This window comes from Bombina bombina, chromosome 4, assembly GCF_027579735.1.
Source record: "Bombina bombina isolate aBomBom1 chromosome 4, aBomBom1.pri, whole genome shotgun sequence".
Lineage (NCBI taxonomy): Eukaryota > Metazoa > Chordata > Amphibia > Anura > Bombinatoridae > Bombina > Bombina bombina.
In genome coordinates this window covers 44,913,385-44,934,698 of record NC_069502.1, presented here as the reverse complement: position 1 = coordinate 44,934,698, position 21,314 = coordinate 44,913,385, and the positions used below count along the sequence as shown (strand labels likewise).

The 21,314-nt window shown below is 42.2% G+C and overlaps 1 protein-coding gene across 1 annotated transcript in view; it reads left to right on the top strand.

The window, feature by feature from the left end:
* Positions 1–20,923, top strand: part of ASXL2 (ASXL transcriptional regulator 2) — a 462,065-nt gene extending 441,142 nt beyond the window's left edge. The window contains 2 exon segments of the mRNA XM_053709473.1: positions 7,920–8,619; positions 17,206–20,923. Coding sequence (XP_053565448.1) covers positions 7,920–8,619; positions 17,206–19,545 — 3,040 coding nt within the window. The 3' untranslated portion in view covers positions 19,546–20,923.
* The last annotated feature ends 391 nt before the right edge of the window (positions 20,924–21,314 follow it).

Genomic DNA, 21,314 nt, shown 5'->3' with positions numbered 1-21,314 from the left:
TTAATCTCTTATGGAGGGTAGTACTCTTTGACATGGGACGGGAGTTTTAAGTAATCCTGTCAGTCTCTCAGTGAGGGCTTGGATGAAAGTTAGAGTCCGGAGATGCAGGAAGAGTCTTTCTGCGAAACCATCCCAACACATTTTAACAACTCCACAAGCAGTCAACATTGTCAAACTTCGCTTCGCTGCCTGCTTTCTTCTCATGGTGTTGGAGAAGCTACTATCAGCAACACTTGAAGGACTGTGTTCCTGTTCCATGGCATAGATTCTGTTTCATTTTACTTCTTCATGATTGTACTGTAACTCATTTGTTCCTAAGAACTCAAATGAAAAATACATTGTCTCAGTGGGACTCTTTTAGTATCAAGGGTTAATATCTCCTGAGGGGGATTATTGAACAGGTTTTTTTTTAATCATGCTTGTTATGTGATTCAATCTGCTTATGTGTAGTGTTAACTGGGCTCATGGCTTTTGGAACATAACGGCCTTTCGAAGTGACGCAACCTTATGGTCAGACGTGCTTTTTTGGACTGTACAATTCACCTTGTGACCGGGCGTGTTTACGTTCTGGTCTCCCATTTCCGCATTCCTGACTGTGTGACGACGGAGAATTCTAGTCTGCTAGTGTCTGGTCCATAGGAGGTGGTGAGTGCCTCAGCCATTGTGGGTGTCAGGTGCCGTTTAAATTGTTTTATATTTAGTCCATTTTTTGGTATCCTTTATCCAGTTATGGAGGATACTGATGTTGAGATTGTTCAACTTTCTGATTCAGATTTTTTCGTCCTGTGAGGAATGCGAATTGGCCCCATTGACTCAGGTCAGTCAGTTGTGTTCTTTAAGCTGTTCTAGAGCACCTTGTTCCTCGGCTCAGGGATTCAAGGGACTGCTGAGCCATCTGCCTTGGGGGGCCTTGTCCTCCAGGAGGCGAGTTCCCTACTGCTCCCTACTACTACACATGCGGGTAACCCAAGTTATGTTTTTTCCTCCTTGGAGGGTGGATTGTTCCCCCCGGAGGTTGTGGCACGTTTTTGCTTTTACATACTTTTGGCGCTTGCGGATCTACAAAGTCCAGATGTTTATTTGCGATTGTGTTCGTGCCCGATGGCCGCTGGTCTCTCGGCCACAGGAGGGTATGTGCAGTTCCCTGCGGGTGTAACTGTTCCTGTGTGTTGTGCCTTTCATTACAGGCTGGCTCGCCTTCGTGTTCTACTCAGACATGTTTTTGAGCTGTTTGGAGACCCTATCCTTCTTGGTTATGGGACTCATCAGTCTCCTTTCGAATGGCTCACCTCGTTAGACATGGGGGGATGAAGTAATCTCCTTTAAGTCTTGTTATTGAGATCCTTCCCAGTTTTGTTGGAAGAACAGGGTTTCCGTTAGGCTGGTCCTGCGGATCTTTCTGTTCTTTTTTGGCGTTAACCCTCGGGTTGCCTGATATTTTTTTTTTTTTTAAAGGAGCTTTATTGAAAAATATAGGTACATACATATAATCGATAACAATAACGTTGGTTATAAACACAACACAATTAAGCTTAAGAACAACCTGAACATCTCATTGGTAGGCTTTAGATAAAGCGTTTAAAGTCAGATGGAGTTCATGTCCAATGAGTTGGTGGCCTGCTAGTTCCATATTATCAGGCTCCAAATTTTCTCTTTTTCTTAGAGTTTTACTGTGCAAAAATTATTACATCAATCCAAAAGAAAAGACAAAAACATTATCATTAAGCATAACATGTGCTCCAAAGAGCAGATCAGATGTATAATAAACAACTTACAGTTGATACACAAAATAAACCCGTAACAATAACATATAATCCTACAATAATTGCATACTGCAAACAGCTAATCAAAGCCATGTTATATTATTAAGGCATGAAGGTTAACCTGCAATCCATTGTTTCTATGGTTCTATATACAAATACTCTACTTTTTTGTATAATCAAGAGGGAGAAGGGGTTGGAGGAAGGGAGGGAGAGCATAGTAAGGGAAAGGAGAGGGGGAGGAAAGAGAAAAAAAAAGGGGGGGAGGGGAGGCATGGCCAGAGGCACTTCCGTTTCTGCATGAGTCAGTTCCTCATAGGGTACCATATTTCCAAAGTTGGATTATCATTTCATGTGTATCCAGTTTCCCGACCCGGGCGTAGTGGTACCTTTCCAGACTTATCAGGCCTGATATTTTATTTTATCCGGTTAGGATGAATTTTATTTTTTATACAATGTTTCCTGCGGGAACTTTTTCTGGGATCGATCCTTGCCTTCTACCTTCTTCTACAGAAGTTGTTCGGGACACGTTAGTCCCATGTTTGTCTGTTTTTTCTTCCTCCCTCTCTGAGGGCGGATTTAGCCAGCTTGGCAGTTAGGACCCTGATTGCAGGCTGGTCCTGCTTGGGTTCATATCTTCTGTCTGGCGGCTTATTCAGACACATGGCGCCTATTATACCTTGCTGGTCAGGTTGGGGTGCCGAGTGCTATTAACATTATTTATGTTTCTTGTTATTTGTTTTACAGGTTTCAGCTAAGCATTCTCAAGAGGACTTGCGGGACTATGCGACTCTGGGGGTTGTTTCAGTCCTAAATAGCCGTCTCTCTGGTGACTCGGTCAGTGAATTTTGCTGCATCACTCTCTGTTGCTTCTGATACCCTTGGAACCTAGAGTATTCCTTCCCACGTGGTGGGAAAATTAGAGGATTTAGCTCCTCTTTTCCGCCGGTCGGAGCGGTGTTGCTTTAGGAAATTGTCCTTTTTGGACTTAAGTGGTTCTCTTCTTCATTGAGACCTCTTGGATTGTTCGCCTTCGGGGGACTTGGATTCCTTTCGGGAGTTGGTTGTTCCTTTTTCGGGACATTAGGCAGTGACGTCTTTTTGGGCTCCAGTTAGGGGTCCTTCCCCAGTGTTGGGAATGCTCTGCATCTTTTTCTTGGGATAGAAGAGGTCCTAGTGGTTTTCCACTCATATGATTAGGTATTGTCATCCAGGTGGCATACAAACCCATGTTTTACTGTCCTCTGACTTAGAATCTGAGGTGATGTGGAGGCTTGATGTTTCTCTGGTCGGGTGACTTGTCCTCACTGTTCCCCTTGTGTCTGGAGCTAGTGGCTAGCTGGACAGCTAGCTCAGCTTAATAATGCTCTGTGGCTACTCTGTACTGTAGCAAACCGAGGGTTGCTAGTTTGATCCCAAGCGAGGTGTGCTCAGCCTTTCCTCCTTTCAAGGTTGAAAAAATGAGCAGCGCCTTGTGTCCCTTAGGGGGATTTGCCGCACTTTTCAAGCACAATCATGTTATGGATGCTTGGACGACTGTTAGCTCTAGTGTCATTTTATGGCCCTGGCTCTTTGGAGTGTTGGGCTCCTGCAAGCGGTGGTCTCTTCCCTTTGGGTTGGGACTTGCAAGGGCTTCTTGCTCTTGTTATCCGGTTTATTCTGGATTTTTCCCTGGGAGGTCTGTTTTTTTATATCAGACGAGGGATTTATGTGCCTGGAAGATGTTTAATCTAAACATTTGTGGGGCCTGGGCTTCTTGTCCTGATCTTCCAGTTGTCAAGGGTTTTACTCTTCATTTTCTCTTTGTGGATCCTGCTGTGGGATGTTACCAGACCTTATGATCTTAGGACTGGCCTGGGGGTTCCAGTTTCCGGAGTACTTGGGCTTAGCCCTTGTTCTGGCTGTTCTGTTTTACAACTTGGTCAGACTTATTGAGAGCTGGGGCTCCTTGGGCATTGTTTTATGCCGGACGATACGGTTACCTTGGGACAGCCTACTAACGTGACCTGATGTAGGCTTTCCTGCCTAGCAAACGGAAGGTTTGCAATTGCTCAGCTGTCACTTTTGCGTCTGTTATGTGTGCTAGCACAATGGTGTTTTAAGGGATTATTCCGTGTTTGTCAGTGACGTGGCCTTGTGTCCTATCGATTCTTCCTACGACTTCCTGTCTTATGGGCAGGTGTTTATTGATGCTCTCCTCTTCAGGGGGCTCATTGTCCTCCTTATGGAGGTGCGGTTGCCTTTTTAGGGGCCTCTCCTGTGTTCGGGAGGTTGGAACAGATGTTTATCTGGTTCGGGGATTGGTCTGCTCTTTGAGTTGTTCCTTTCCATCTGAGGAGCTGCTGGCTCCGCAGTGAGACTTAGTCGGGTTTTCTAGGTTACGCCTGCTCGTTTGTCTTAGGTTAAGGTAGCTGTGTCCATTCTTCCGCCCTTTTGGGGTCTGGTCTTGGGTTCCTTTCAGTTCCCTTACTTTCAGATCTGCCGTTGCTTGGGCTGGTCCGTCTAGGTGTAGGATCTGAGATCTGTTGTTCATCTTCAGGTCTTGGGGGTGACAGTGGACCTTTTTTTTTTTTTAGAGGTTCTGTGCTTCTCCCCCTTTGAGATCTGTGAGTAGGCTTGGTGGCCTGGATTGCCTGGAGAGTGTCCTCTGTCTTGGAGGTTGGGCAATCTCTGTCTTGGGCAGCTTCTTACTTACGTATAGTGTTTTCGTGTCTTCCTACGGATGATAGCGTGTTACTGGACTCAGATGTTTATTTTCTGAGTTTGCTGCTTGTAATTTTCTGTTTGCTCAGTCTCTGAGTTCTGACGTTTTGAGGACTTTTGTCTTCAGCTGTCTTTTTCGGTGATGTTGCACAATGTTTGGGAGATGTTTCTTCTCCTTGATGATGCCCGGTTGATCCTTGTGGGTTGGGTGTCATCTCCCCTTGTTCTCGGGATCCATTCGGGTCTCTGTGGACTTGTCCATCCTTTGATGGGGGTTTTTCCTTTATGGATTTTGCTGTACCTTTTGGGTATCCCTTGGCTTACCCTTGTCCTCTCCCTTTTGGGGATTTTGGTACTGTACTAGTAAGGGAACCGACTGCTGGGCGACAGTTCTCCTGGAGGAGTGTTGGCTCAGTGAGTCTGCTTGCAGTCTCTAGTCAGGCTTTCGGACTATCTGCGGGTCCGTGTCCTTGGGGCCTTTTCCTTCTAGTTCTTTTGCCCGGCTCCGACGAAGCGGGGTTTGCTTGGGTTGTGTTTTTTTCAGGCCTGGTGCCCTCAGAATGGGCCGCCTATTGTACCCTCCCGTTTTTGCATTCAGTGTCCTCTATAGCTTGGGTATTGTTTTCCCAAAAGTAATGAATGCAGCTGTGGATTCTTTCCATTTATGAAGAAAAACTTAAATGATGCTTTCCTGATAATTTTCTTTTCTTCAGATGGAAAGAGTCCACAGCTCCCCACCCGTATTTTTCTGTGGGGCGTCTCTTATTTTTTATTCTTCTGGAACTTTTTCACCCTGGTATTTCTTCTACTGTTCCTTGTTCCTCGGCAGAATGACTGGGGGATGAGGGAAGTGGGAGGAGTATTTAAGCCTTTGACTGGGGTGTCTTTGCCTCCTCCTGGTGGCCAGGTTCTTATTTCCCAAAAGTAATGAATGCAGCTGTGGACTCTTTCCATCTGAAGAAAATAACATTATCAGGTAAGCATAATATAAGTTTACTCTTCAGCTGTATTTCATACCAATATTCTACTGTTGTTTTCTTTTGTAGACATGGTTGGAGAATTAATTTAAAAGAGTTCTCTTTCTCATTTATCAAGAGTCTCTTTTCTAGGAGTCATTATAGACTCCGTGACTATGCAGTTTTCTCTGACTGATCAGGGATCAGAGTTAGTCATTATCTCACAACTTCACCTAGGAAGCAGATTTCCTTAGAAAGTAATCCCTTCAACAGCAATGTTTTCTCCTTCAACTCGTTTTCTACTTGATTGTGGAACAGTGGGGTCTCCTAGAAATAAATTATCATGATCAATATCATTATCATTAATTTGAATGCTCCAGTCAGGCCTCCCAGGACTTGATTTGTGACTCTGATTCAGATGTCAAGCTTTGTCCTATTGTCAAGATCTCGAGTTTCTCATCTTGATGGATTGGAGAGTGTATACAGATTTTTTTTATAACAAAGAGGTTTTCATGTTGATGCTGTATTGAACATCTTATTTCAGGCCATAAAGTAAAATTTCTCAAAGTATTTGGAAGGTTGTTTCCTTTCTGCTTTTGAAAACCACGGTTTTAGCTGGCATTTTTTTAGAATTCCAAGAATTCTTCTTATTGCAAGTCGCTTTGGATAATGACATATCTGCTAACTCTTAAGAGTCATATTTCTGCTTTTTCTGTTTCATACTACAGTAAAATTGCTAAGTGTCATCACATCAAGGCTTTGTTCAGGCTTAGTTAGAATATAGCCAGTGTCTAAACCAATTTGTCCTTTTTGGAGCATTAAAGGGACAGTATACACCACTTTCATATAACTGCATGTAATAGACACTACCATAAAGAAGAATATACACAGATACTGATATAAAAATCCAGTATAAAACTTTTTAAAAACGTAATTAGAAGCTACCAGTTTAGCTCTATTGATCAGGTTAGGCTGGAAGACCCACTCAAATGAACTAAGAAAGCAGGAAGAGCAGATCCCCTCCCCTGCATATGAAAAGACCCTTTACACAAACAGGAGCAAGCAAGAATCTGTAGACATCAGTATACATCTAAAACTTTTGGGTTTGGTTAGGAGTCTAAAAATTAACACAATGTTATTTAAAAATAAGCAAAACTATACATTTTTAAAAAAACACCCCCAGATGGGCTATATAAATGGATAATCTACAAAACATTTATGCAAATAAAATTAAAGTGTACAATGTCCCTTTAATTTTGTTTTTTTACAAGCTTTTCCGGTTTCTCTTTTTGAACCTGCATGCTCTGGACATTTACCTTTTTGTCTTGGATTTTTTTGTGATTTTTCTGATATCATCAATCAGGAGATTATAGCCCATCTCCTTGTCCTAATCCAAAGAATTCATTTGATGGTCTCTTACTTAATTATACATTTTGTAAGATCATTAGAATTCTACTTTCAAATTACAAAGGTGTTAAGACAATCCTTTAATTTGTTTGTCCCTTGGTCCCCGTAAAAGTCAGAGGGCCATATCAGTTTATTTGGCCTTTAGGCTATATCTTCTACTTACCAAGGTTTACGTGGAGGAGAGATAATCTTTTTCAAAACACATTATTTTTCTAGATCAGTTTCTTCTCAGATTTTCAGTGAGGATTATAGTGAATAAATTTGAAGGGCAACAATATACTTTCTCTAAATTCTACCACTCTGATGTGTTTAGTAGGAAAGTCCTTCAGGAGGCACCAGTGTCTGTTAATTAGGTGCCTGCCTTGAAAATGTTGTCCTTCCCAATTACTCATGGACTCTACAGCTTGGGTATTAGCTTCCAGGAGTAATGGCTCATGGACTCCTCACCATCTTATGAAAGAAAACAAAATGTATGCTCACCTGATAAATTGATTTCTTTCATGGTGGTGACATTCCACGAGACCCGTTGATTTTCATTTTTTACATAATTAACTTTTTCTGGCGGCAGTTTGCGCCTCATTGTCCCTACTTTGTCTTTACTACCTTTCTACTTTTCCAGAGAGGTGGGGGGGGGATTAAGTGCTCTGAGATCTTTGGGAATCTTTGCTTCCTTCTAGTGGCCAGGAGTTGAATCCCAGAAGTAATGACTCACCACCATGCCTTTTTTTTTCTCATCAGGTAAGCATAAAATTAGTTTTTGTTTACAATTTGTTTTGCAATGCCAAACTTAAAAGATGAGTAAAGTCAAAATTAAAGTTTCATAATACAAATAGAGCATGCAATTTTATCTGCCAAGATACCAAGAACATTAGTCATTAAGAAAATCTAATGATAGAGATAAGTAGGAAAACTGTTTAAAATTGTTTACTCTATGTAAGTTATGAAAGAAAAACATGTTGGTTCTTGTGTGTGTGTATGTATATATATATATATATATATATATATATATATAAATATGTTTAATATCCCTTGAATTGCTGATATGTGCTATTGAAGTATGACAATTTTAACTTTATTTATGTTTTAATAAAAGTTCTGGACTCACTCTGGATGACTACAATGAGCTAGCAAATGAGAGCAACGACAGTGACAGCAAGCTGCCAAATACTCTGTCTGAGGAACAGTCTGAAAGTAAACCTTGTATCAAGGTGCTGCCAGTCAAAGCTGAGGATGAGTCTGCACCTGGGTCAGATAAAAATGTGGAAAATACAAAACCAGTAAAGAATGAAGAAATAAACGAGACCCAAACCCAGCCTGCATCATCACAACCTTCAGGTGTTTTGCAGCTTCCAGAGACTGACATTGCCTCACCCAAGAGTTCAGAGCCATCTGCAGAAGGGAACATAGCTGATAATGTCATTGAGAAGATGGAAATAACAAATGTGTCGTCATCAAGTCCAGAAACCAAGACCTCAGGTCTTGATGAGACCTCTTCTTTGCCTCTACAATACCCAAAGAGCCCTAACATTGCAGAAACACCGAGCTCACTTAGTACCAAACAGGACACACACCGGAACTCTAGTGAAGCAGAATCTCCAGAAAAAGTGCAGATCAGCCTCAGCAATGTAGCGGTGAAGAGGAAGCTGGATGTGAGTGAAGCTATTCTGTCCAGTCCTGAGAAATCCCCACGTATGATGGAGCAGCTGCTGAACCAGCAGCCATTTCGTGTCTTTTGTAGACACCAAACAGAGACAGGATCTGACACACAAGAGCAGAAGTTGCCAAGGCCGAAGGTAATGTTACTTGATGTAATATAGAACCTTAGCAATACTTACTGCCTAATGCAGATGTCCTAGGCCTCATCTGAGGAATCATTACTGAGGGTTTAATAGTTAGAATGTACACACACAGGATAACCTTCTTTTTCTTCCTTATGGGAAAGAGTCCACAGCCGCATTCATTACTTTTGGAAAATAAGAACCTGGCCACCAGGAGAAGGCAAAGACACCTCAGCCAAAGGCATAAATACTTCTCCCACTTCCCTCACCCCCCAGTCATTCTTTGCCTTTCGTCCCAGGAGGTTGGCAGAGAAGTGTCAGAAATTGTTTTGTCTCTTATGGAGGGTACTACTCTGTGCAATGGGACAGAAGTTTTAAGTCGCCCTATAAGCTTCTCAATGAGGGCCTGGGTGAAAGTTAGAGTCCGGAGATGCAGGGAGAGCTCTCCTCTGCAATGCCATCCCGACTCATATTAACAGCTCCTACAGCAATTGGTGTTGATGAGTTTTGCAGACTGCTTTCTTCTCTCAAGTCCATGTCAGGAGCGATGCTACGACCTGTCACAATTGAAGGGCCGTGTTCCTGTTCCTCGGCGTAGATTCTTCAAGCGAAAGGTTACATTTTGCACTCCTTCCCAGAGTATATCAAACAATTTTTGGATTTAACTGATAGGGTTATCCGAGGATGAAGTTCTTTCTGAGACTATGAACTTTCTGGGTCAGAGTCTGCTGCTTCTCAACCTCCAGCTGTGGAGGAACCAGACTTTAGTTTTAGGAATTGGTGCTTCTTCTAAAGGATGTTTTTGGCAAGTTCAGGGGTTCCAGAGGTCATATTGCCTGATGAACCTTTATTTCCTAAATTGAATAGAGTTTGAGGACAGGGTGATGCCTTCCCTGCTCCTGTTGTCCCGGGTATTCCACCTTGGACTGTACACCCTGTGGGTGCGACTGTCCCTGAGTGTTGTGCCTTTCGTTACAGAATTGTGTGCCTTCGCAGTCTGCTCTTCGAATGGCGCACCTCATTAGACAAGTGGGGATGATGTAATCTCCTAATTGTCCATGTATTGAGATCTTTTCCATTTTTTTTTGGAAGATCAGGACTCCGTTTGGCTGGTCCTGCGGTATGCCTGTTTCTTTTTTGGCGTTAACCTACGGGTTGCCTTGTATTTTATTTTCATCTGATAGGATGTCCTGTCTGTTTTCCTTCTTCCCCTCTGAGGGAGGATTTATGCAGCTTGACGATTAGGACCGGGATTGCAGGCTGTTCCTGTTTGGGTTCAGTTCTGTCTGGTAGCTTTTCGGACACGTGGCGCCGCTCTGCTTGGCTGGTCCGGTAGAGGCGCCGAGTTCTCATGTTATCTTCTGTGTTCAACTAAGCATTCTAGAGGACCGGTGGATCTGTGAGGCTTGAAGGATTGTCTCAGTCCTTATAGTCTTCAATTTGGATGACTGGGTCAGTGGAGTTCCACTGCGTCTCTCTCCCTCTTCTGTCTGGGGTTGTCAGACCCTAGAGCTCCTCTCCATGTAGTGGAGGGTTGGTGGGCTTGTGCCCCCTCTTGCCGCCGAGTTGGGCGTTTTGACCTTTTTTCTTTTGAGGCCCTGGGAATTGTCCTTCTGGACTTAGTTCTCAGCAGCTAGTAGTTTATTGGGTAGTTCAGCTGCCTTGCAGCGGATGGGTTGCAGAATGTGACCAGCTGCAGCTATTGCACATTGACTGTGTTCTGTCTAGCTGTTTTTTATGAGACCTTTTGGTCTTCCTCTGTTGTCTCCATATGAGTTAGGTCTCCTTTTAGGGACCTGGTTTCTCCTCCAGGATATGGTCGTTCCCTGTTAGGGGCACTGGGTGTGGTCTCCTTGGGCTTTGCTCGGAGCTGGGGATGCTGTGCGTCCTTTTCTCTATGATCCTCTGATTGTATGGAGGTGATGCGGAGACCAGCCTTTGCTCAAGTGATTTTGGCCTCAGGGTATCCCCTTGCTTGTCCTGCGGCTGTTTGAGAGTCTATGGGCTCTAGTGTTGCTGTGCGACTTTTAACGCGTAAGCTCCTTTGGACTTTGGCAAGGGGTAGTCTATTCCTTGGGTCGGAGCTTGCAAGTTATCTTGTTATCCTTCTCCCTGGTGTTTCCGGTTGCTGAGGCTTCGCTCAGTGTTTTCCTTTGCGTAGTTGTTGCCAGACTTTTGGGCTCTAAGGCTGGTTCGGGGTTCCCCAGTTCCTGGGAACTTGGGCTATGTCCTTTTACTTGGACTAATTGACCTGATCACGGTTGGCTAGGTTGTCTGAGTGCTTATGCTCATTGGGCTGGACTTACGCCTTTATGGTCGGTTTCCCTTGGTCAGTTTGCTGTGGTAACCTTATGGATTCACTGCTGTGCAGGCAAATGGGTTTGCAGTGTCTCTGCTGCAGCTATTGCACATTGGATGTGTGTTAGCAAGCTAATTTCTTAGGGGGATTCCTTCCAAGTTCATCTGCATTGGAGATTGATCTCTCCTTTAGCCTGTGGCTTTGTGTCTTGTGGGCAGGTGCTCTGCCTTTTTGGCCCCATCCCATTTCTTAGGGTGGGGGGCTTATTCTCCTTTTTATGGAGGTGTGGTCCTTTTTTTTTTTTTTAGGGATTCTCTTGGATTCAGGAGGTTGGAACTGAGGGTTTACCTTTCAGAGAGGGTTGTTTTTCTCTGGGTTGTTATGTTCCATCTGGAGTCTTGCTGGCTCCGTGTAGAGACTATGGTGGGCCTTTTGTTAGATTCCTTTGGGTCTCCGGCCTTGTTGTCTGTTTCTAAGGATTCGGGTTGGCACCTGTGCTCTGTTGGGATAGCTGTGGCCATACTTCCACTCGTTTTTGAGCTGGTGTTGGGGTTCTTCTGTTCCCCTGTTTCAGACCTGCCGATGCTTGGGCTAGCCCGGCTGGGAGTGGGTTCTGAGATGCGTTGTCATCTTCAGGATCTAGGTTGGCATAGTAAGCTAGCTCCCTGGGCTTGCAAGCAGAAGGTCCAGGGTTACCATTCACCTTCGGGTTCTGGGTGTAACCTCTCTCTCTTGGGGGTGCAGTGGGCCTCGTTGAGGTTATGTGTTTCCCCTTTTGGAGCCCTGTGTCTAGGTCTGGCGGCTTCAATTGCCTAGAGTGTGCCCTCTATCTGGAAATTTTCTTTTGCAATCTGTTCTCTTGCTGGCTGCTTTTTACTTCTCAGCAAATATTCTTCTGTGTCATGCTGATGATGGCTGCGTGTTCTTGACTCAGGGTATTCTGTCCGGGTCTGTTACACATTCTTTTTTGTCTGAATACTTTAGTATTCTTAGTTCTGACGATGTGAGGACTCCGTCTTCAGTTGTCTTTCAGTGCTTTGCACGATGTTGAGAGAAGGTTTTCTCTGTTTAGATGCTTGGTCCTAAACCTCTGGTTTCTGCTTGGTCTGTGCGTAGCCTCCCCTTGTCTGTCAGGATCCATTTGGATCTTTGTGAGCTGGGCTCGCTATTGGGGGTTTTCCTTTTGTGGATTTTGGGGTGACCTTTCGGTTTCCCTTCTGTTCTTCCTTGCCCTTTCCCTTGGGGAGTTTAGGCTGGTGTTCCCCTCTTTAGTGAGGGGTGAGCGGTGAGGGACCGACTGTTGGGCGACGGTGTCTCCTGAAGGACTGTTGGCTCAGTTGAGTCCGATTTTGCAGTCTCTAGCTAGGCTTCTGCACTATCTGCTGGTCAGTGTCCTTTGGGCCTTTCCTTTTTAAAGTTTTCTCGGCTTTGGACGAAGCAGGGTTTTTGTTGGGTAGTGGTTAAGGCTTGGTGCTCTCAGAATGGGCCGCCTATTGTACCCTCCTATTTTGGCATTCAGTGTCCTCTTTAGCTTGGGTATGGTTTTCCCAAAAGTAATGAATGCGGCTGTGGACTCTTTCCCATTAGGAAGAAAAACATAAATTATGGTTACCTGATAATTTCATTTTCTTCTGTGGGAAAGAGTCCACAGCCCCCCGCACCTTTTTTTATGTGGGGCGTCTTAGTGGTATTCTTCTGGCACCTTTTCACCCTGATATTTCTTCTACTGTTCCTTGTTCCTCAGCAGAATGACTGGGGGATGGGGGAAGTGGGAGGAGTATTTAAGCCTTTGGTTGGGGTGTCTGCCTCCTCCTGGTGGCCAGGTTCTTATTTCCCAAAAGTAATGTATGCGGCTGTGGACTCTTTCCCACGGTAGAAAATTAAATTATCAGGTAAGCATAATTTATGTTATACCCAGTAATGCACAGAATGCTGGGATCAAATCCCTTATCACTAGTACCCTACATAATGCAGTGATTTAAACAACTTTCTGCTAGTGGTACAGAGGCATAGCAGTGACCAACCCACAATGCATCCCTACACAGTGCAGTATTTTAACTCCTATTTAACCAGTACCCCCCATGCAGTAATTTAACTCCTATGTAACTAGTACCATACACAATGCAATTAACTCCCATTTAACTAATACCCTACACAATGCAGTACTTCAACTCATATTTAACTCCTATTTAACTAATACCAGCTATAATTAGCTAGTATCTCACTAAGTGCAGAGACTTAACCATATTTAGCTAGTATCTCACTCAGTACAGAGACGTAACCATATTTAGCTAGTATCTCACTCAGTACAGAGACTTAACCATATTTAGCTAGTATCTCACTCAGTACAGAGACTTAACCATATTTAGCTAGTATCTCATTCAGTTAAGAGACGTAACCATATTTAGCTATTATCTCACTCAGTACAGAGACGTAACCATGTTTAGCTAGTATCTCACTCAGTACAGTGACTTAACCATATTTAGCTAGTATCTCACTAAGTGCAGAGACGTAACCATATTTAGCTAGTATCTCACTCAGTACAGAGACGTAACCATGTTTAGCTAGTATCTCACTCAGTATAGAGACTTAACCATATTTAGCTAGTATCTCACTCAGTACAGAGACTTAACCATATTTAGCTAGTGTCTCACTCAGTACAGAGACGTAACCATATTTAGCTAGTATCTCACTCAGTACAGAGACGTAACCATGTTTAGCTATTATCTCACTCAGTACAGTGACTTAACCATATTTAGCTAGTATCTCATTCAGTTAAGAGACGTAACCATATTTAGCTAGTATCTCACTCAGTACAGAGACGTAACCATGTTTAGCTAGTATCTCACTCAGTACAGTGACTTAACCATATTTAGCTAGTATCTCACTCAGTACAGAGACGTAACCATGTTTAGCTAGTATCTCACTCAGTACAGTGACTTAACCATATTTAGCTAGTATCTCACTCAGTACAGTGACTTAACCATATTTAGCTAGTATCTCACTAAGTGCAGAGACGTAACCATATTTAGCTAGTATCTCACTCAGTACAGAGACGTAACCATGTTTAGCTAGTATCTCACTCAGTATAGAGACTTAACCATATTTAGCTAGTATCTCATTCAGTTAAGAGACATAACCATATTAAGCTAGTATCTCACTCAGTACAGAGACTTAACCATATTTAGCTAGTATCTCACTCAGCACACAGACGTAACAATATTTAGCTAGTATCTCACTCAGTACAGAGACGTAACCATATTTAGCTAGTATCTCACTCAGTACAGAGACTTAACCATATTTAGCTAGTATCTCACTCAGTACAGAGACTTAACCATATTTAGCTAGTATCTCACTCAGCACACAGACGTAACAATATTTAGCTAGTATCTCACTCAGTACAGAGACGTAACCATATTTAGCTAGTATCTCACTCAGTACAGAGACTTAACCATATTTAGCTAGTATCTCACTCAGCACAGAGACGTAACCATATTTAGCTAGTATCTCACTCAGCACAGAGACGTAACCATGTTTAGCTAGTATCTCACTCAGCACAGAGACGTAACCATATTTAGCTAGTATCTCACTCACTACAGAGACGTAATCATATTTAGCTAGTATCTCACTCAGCACAGAGACGTAACCATATTTAGCTAGTATCTCACTCACTACAGAGACGTAATCATATTTAGCTAGTATCTCACTCAGCACACAGACGTAACAATATTTAGCTAGTATCTCACTCAGTACAGAGACGTAACCATATTTAGCTAGTATCTCACTCAGTACAGAGACTTAACCATATTTAGCTAGTATCTCACTCAGTACAGAGACTTAACCATATTTAGCTAGTATCTCACTCAGCACACAGACGCAACAATATTTAGCTAGTATCTCACTCAGTACAGAGACGTAACCATATTTAGCTAGTATCTCACTCAGTACAGAGACTTAACCATATTTAGCTAGTATCTCACTCAGCACAGAGACGTAACCATATTTAGCTAGTATCTCACTCAGCACAGAGACGTAACCATGTTTAGCTAGTATCTCACTCAGCACAGAGACGTAACCATATTTAGCTAGTATCTCACTCACTACAGAGACGTAATCATATTTAGCTAGTATCTCACTCAGCACAGAGACGTAACCATATTTAGCTAGTATCTCACTCACTACAGAGACGTAATCATATTTAGCTAGTATCTCACTCAGCACAGAGACGTAACCATGTTTAGCTAGTATCTCATTCAGTACAGAGACGTAATCATATTTAGCTAGTATCTCACTCAGTACAGAGACGTAACCATGTTTAGCTAGTATCTCACTCACTACAGAGACGTAATCATATTTAGCTAGTATCTCACTCAGCACAGAGACGTAACCATGTTTAGCTAGTATCTCATTCAGTACAGAGACGTAATCATATTTAGCTAGTATCTCACTCAGTACAGAGACGTAACCATATTTAGCTAGTATCTCACTCAGTTCAATGACTTAACCATATTTAGCTAGTATCTCATTCAGTACAGAGACGTAATCATATTTAGCTAGTATCTCACTCAGTACAGAGACGTAACCATATTTAGCTAGTATCTCACTCAGTTCAATGACTTAACCATATTTAGCTAGTATCTCATTCAGTTAAGAGACGTAACCATGTTTAGATAGTATCTCATTCAGTACAGAGACGTAATCATATTTAGCTAGTATCTCACTCAGTACAGAGACGTAACCATGTTTAGCTAGTATCTCACTCAGTACAGAGACGTAATCATATTTAGCTAGTATCTCACTCAGTTAAGAGACGTAACCATATTTAGCTAGTATCTCACTCAGCACAGAGACGTAATCATATTTAGCTAGTATTTCACTCAGTTCAATGACTTAACCATATTTAGCTAGTATCTCATTCAGTTAAGAGACGTAACCATGTTTAGCTAGTATCTCATTCAGTACAGAGACGTAATCATATTTAGCTAGTGTCTCACTCAGTACAGAGACGTAACCATATTTAGCTAGTATCTCACTCAGTTCAATGACTTAACCATATTTAGCTAGTATCTCATTCAGTACAGAGACGTAATCATATTTAGCTAGTATCTCACTCAGTACAGAGACGTAACCATATTTAGCTAGTATCTCACTCAGTTCAATGACTTAACCATATTTAGCTAGTATCTCATTCAGTTAAGAGACGTAACCATGTTTAGATAGTATCTCATTCAGTACAGAGACGTAATCATATTTAGCTAGTATCTCACTCAGTACAGAGACGTAACCATGTTTAGCTAGTATCTCACTCAGTACAGAGACGTAATCATATTTAGCTAGTATCTCACTCAGTTCGGTGACTTAGCCACCATATCACTAATATCCTTCATAGTATTATGATTTAACTGCTATATTTACAGTAACACACCTGAGCATGAATTTAAAGGGATAGAAAGTTCAAAATGTAAATCAGCAGAGGTGAATTTGAATAGATTTTTTTGTTGTATACTTCAATTAGGAAAATGCTTCTAGTAAAAGTTATTATTGATTTTCATTGGCATACGTACATATACTGTGAGGGCCCATGTACCAGCATTTAAACTACGCCTTCTCAGGGAGTCATCTGTGAGTTGTATATGACGCAAATTAAGTCTTCACTGACGCAATACACCTCACCACCAGCTCTTTGAGCAGGCCTAGTGTTTGAATACTGCTCCACTAGTCACACACAGCATATGTGCGTATGCCATTGAAACAGTAATAACCTTTACTAGAAGCATTTTTCCAGATGGAAGTATATTGTAAACATGCTTCTATTTAAAACTGAAATGTGCATGAGCGCATTAACCACAATATTGGCAGCAATATTTAACCCTATATAGCTGGCAATCCTCTCACTGCATTTAATAACCCTTTATGGTTAGTAACGCAGACAGAGAAGGGACAAAACTTGTTACCTCTAGTTGGACTCACCACATCAATGACTGTCCCTCTGGTGCCCTTGTGATTCCTGATTTCTGAGATGTTGTAGATTATGGTTCCCCTTGTGCACTGTTTTTCAGGGGTCACTTTCAGGAATCATGTCCAAACTAGACACCAAGGAAATCTATTTACTTATAGACTCACATCCTCCATAGTGGGAGAACAACTGCACCCTAGGCATGGGCGTTGTAGAGAAACTCATAAATACACCCATGTGTGCATTATATTTACACCGTGAGAGCTCATCATTCCAGGCCAGATATTAATATTTGTCATTTGCATTAGATGTGTAATAATTCTATTATGTTTTCTCTGTATTTTAGGTCACAGCGGCTTGCATGTCCCCAAAGCCATTTTTCTCCTCCTGGGTCTCTCACGGGCCCCGCTTTCCAGCCGCAGTTACCAGTCCAGGGAGAACAGGAGCCAGAACACTGGCGGATATCAAGGCTAAAGCCCAACTGGCCAGAGCACAGAGAGCTGCAGCTGCAACAGCTGCAACCACTGGAAGATCGGTCCCAGGACCTGGACCAGGAGGAGGAGCAGGTCCTGGTGGAGGGCAGATGGAGCCAGCAGACAGACATAAAGATAGAGTACTGGACATGGGAAATACTGGAAGCGGGAGAAGTGAAAGGGGAACTGTATTGCAATTTGTCCACCAAAAGCAAGAGGAGGCCAAAGACACAAGTCAGACATCCACACTCAGTACAGGAAGAACACAACTACTGCAAAACTCCAGCCTACATCATCCAATTCCAACAACTGCTATAGTGTCCACAACATCTACACCCCCAAGCAGTTCCTCCTCTCTGTCTGAGAGGCTTATTGTGAGCCCAACATGCATTAAAAAGCTGAATCTGCCAACCCCATTAACAAGCAAACTCATCACAGCATCCAGTGATTCAGGGGTCCACAAGGAGTTTTCCTGTTCTTCAGAGGTTGAAAGAACTTTATTTCCACCAAGTATAGACTTTTCTGCAACACAAGGCATAAAGGCATTTCAAGGTGGCATTGCTAATGAATCCAGAGTGCACTCTACTGCCATAAAACTGAAAAATGAACCTTCCTTAGCAGCTCAGATGACTCTTGGAGTGCCCCCAGTGTCACTGCAAACAGATGCAGCATCTTTAAAGTCAAACACTGCCACTGTAGCATCTGCAAGCAAAGCACAAGGTACTGATACGCAGGCAGGTGCCAATGTGAAATCTCAAAATACATCTTGTATCAATGTTGTCTCAGCAAAAGCCAGCTCCAGCATTCCAACAAATAACACTCTGGTTACTCAGCTGCTCCAAGGAAAGAATGTTTCATTGGACCAAATTGTACCTAAGCCACTAACCAAAGGGGAAATACAGACAGTGATGCTCCCTTCAGCTGAAAAGGAGAAACCATCCACCATTAGTACACGGGTTGTCATATCAGGGGGGAGGGGGGGTGCTGAAAGAACAGCAAATACTGCTACACAGCAGCTAGAAAGGTTCTTCAACCAAAACCGGCAGCTGCCATCTGGACAAAGAATATGGCAGCTTTTCTCAGGAAGAGATTTAAAGAACATTAGCAGCAACCAAGTAGAGTGCCAAGAGACATCACCCATCGCAAATCAGGAACAAATCCTTCAATCTCTGATCAAAAAGGTGCAACAAGAGAATTCAATGAAAGCATCTAATATATCAGAGCTAAGTTCTAGCCGTTCTATTTTGCAGAGAGAAAACATCTCAACAAGTCATAGGTTCATGCTTGGTTTTGTTGGAAGACGGACCTCTAAGCCTGCCATGCCTGGCCACTACTTGCTTAACATCTCTACATATGGTCGAGTTCCAGAAAGCTTTAAACGATCTCATGCTGTCACTCCAGAGGGTGGGGTTTGCTTAAATGATCCTGAGCACATTGCTACTGAAGAATTCTTGGATGATGAAACAGAATCCGTTACAGAGACCGAAGAAGAGCAGGACACTGAATCTGAAGACAATGCTGATGAACCTGAATCTGTCAAAGTAAAGAGCAAGCCCTTGTTTAACTTGCAAGGAAGAAATTCCTTAGGTTTAGGATTAGATGCTTTTTGTGAGGCCCCAGCAAGAACTGCAGAGTCTGCGGCCTCTTCTTTTGATCCAAAGGAGTCTGTTCAAAAAAGAGGCAACATTTATGATGAAGCCAATTTAGCTAGGGATTTTATTCAAGTTGCACAAGCCAAAATGGCAAACGTATTAGGAGTAAGGTTGAAACAGAATGCCTCTGATTTGTACAGAATGCATTCAACTGTAAGATCACAGTCACCTGCTGACCTTCTGCAGGCCGCTCGGACATACAGCAATCATACTGGTCCTATCGGGCCTAACTATGGGGGCACAATCAATATTTCCACTTCACCTGAAGGGTTACATGGATCTACTGTCCCAGCAAGTGGAAATCTTGCTTCTCCCAACACAGACAATGTTGTGTCTTTTTCTTTGACTGTGACAACCATCCCATCCAGCCAGAGTGCTAACTCAGGTGGCCTTGATCAGCCTATTTCTGTTCAGGCCTTTACAGAGGGCAGTGGCAGGGAGAGCTCCAAATGCTACTGTCGATTGAAAGCCATGATCATGTGCAAAGGCTGTGGAGCCTTCTGCCATGATGACTGCATTGGACCTTCCAAACTATGTGTGTCCTGCCTTGTAGTAAGGTAACAGGAAGTAAAATCTGGTTGTACATGCTTTCCAGTCTTGATGCAGAAGATAGTATATTGCAATGGTTTACCCAGATAGAACATTTTAAATGCCAAAATGGGAATGTCAACTGGTTGGCACAGACTGGTACAACAAGAACATATAGGGTACTCTTTTTATTTGTATAGACGTTGATCCAAATTTATCATGACAAAAGATTGCACTTAAATGAATCATGTAAATAATACACACATTTGTGTTTGACAGTTTTTGTAAGAGTTTTGGATGTCCAATTCCCAAAGAAGATCCTCTCCCCTGAAACAAAACAAAAGCAATATTTGCTGATTGGGTAACATTTGGATATTAAGTTTTCTATGTTGTACTTGGTTTTCATGAAGTATGAAATGTTTGAAATAGTCTACTGAAGCAATAATTGTAAACCCCTTAATTGCCGGAGAGGGCTAAATCTTATTGGATTGCAATGTGCAGCAGCCCTCTGTGGTGACCAAAGAGTTAAACTACCTAAAGGCTACTTCCTTTCTATTGGCACTATATGCACCAGACTGGTTCTGTAGGAGCCTTATCAGGTACTGTCTTCCCCCTTCTTTCTATGCCTGCCTTTTGTGTAACACTTAGCTCAACACTTAACCTTTTATATACTAACATAGGCACTTATACGGAACTCTAGCAGATGTAGAACCCGTGCAGTTTTGCAAATGCTGAGCACAAATCTATGCACTTAATGCTGATATACCAGCTAGAAATTGCCCATCTGAGTTTACAATATTAGGAATAATAATACATAAGCACTCTACATAAAATCTTCTCTGTTTTCTCTGGGGGGGGTGAGAGAACATGGTATTTGTGTAGTTTTTGCCCAGCACTGTGATTATTTATTGTGCTACCTTATAACTTGAGCATTTGTAGTTGTTGGTTCCCTATTACCTTTATTAGCTAAGCATAAGCTTGCAGATATCTCAGCCAGTTTATTTAGTGAAGGGGTTATAAAGTGAGGCTACTAGGGGCTGAAGCCCAGAGTGTCTTTAGTACATGGGGCACATTTAAATTATCTCAGGCTAAGTTTCTATTTTACTTTCTCATCTATTCACTCTTTCTTAAAGGGACATTAAATTGTGATATTGATACTTTATCAGCTTATTTATGATGGTGCTTATCTGACACCAGAAGAGGATCTAAAATACGTAAAAAAAAGACTTTTAAACCCAAGGGCACTTAACTTACAACATGGCATAACCTGAATAGAGGCTTTCATGTTTGTAAATTGCAGGGACAAACATTGGTTCATTGGATGTATTTGAATTGAATAATGATAAATGTTTAACTACAAATTAGATTCAGATGGTTTTTCATTCAGAATAAAGGGACATTAAATTTAAAATTGAATCCCCTTTTAAATTAACCAATTTAATTAATACAAATTTAAAGCATTGCTTTCAGCTGTACAATACCTGTCAAAAGTGTCCTTGTTCCATGCTCCTTAAATTGGCCACAGCATAGGAATTAAGAAGGCATTCAAGAGATATGTCCCATGACTGCAAAACAATGACTGCATAATTTCTGATGCATTAAAAAATTACATTAAATTACTTTAAAAGCTGATATGTACTGTATATGTAAAAAATCTATACTTCACATGCTAAAGAATTAGCAGCGCGTTCCAATGCCGTATCTCTTATACCAAGCTACACGGCCCATAGTCTCCAGTCGTCTTCAGTTTTTTGGTAAAATAGTCACTCGTTACTTTGGGAAAAAAACATCTGCATATTCAG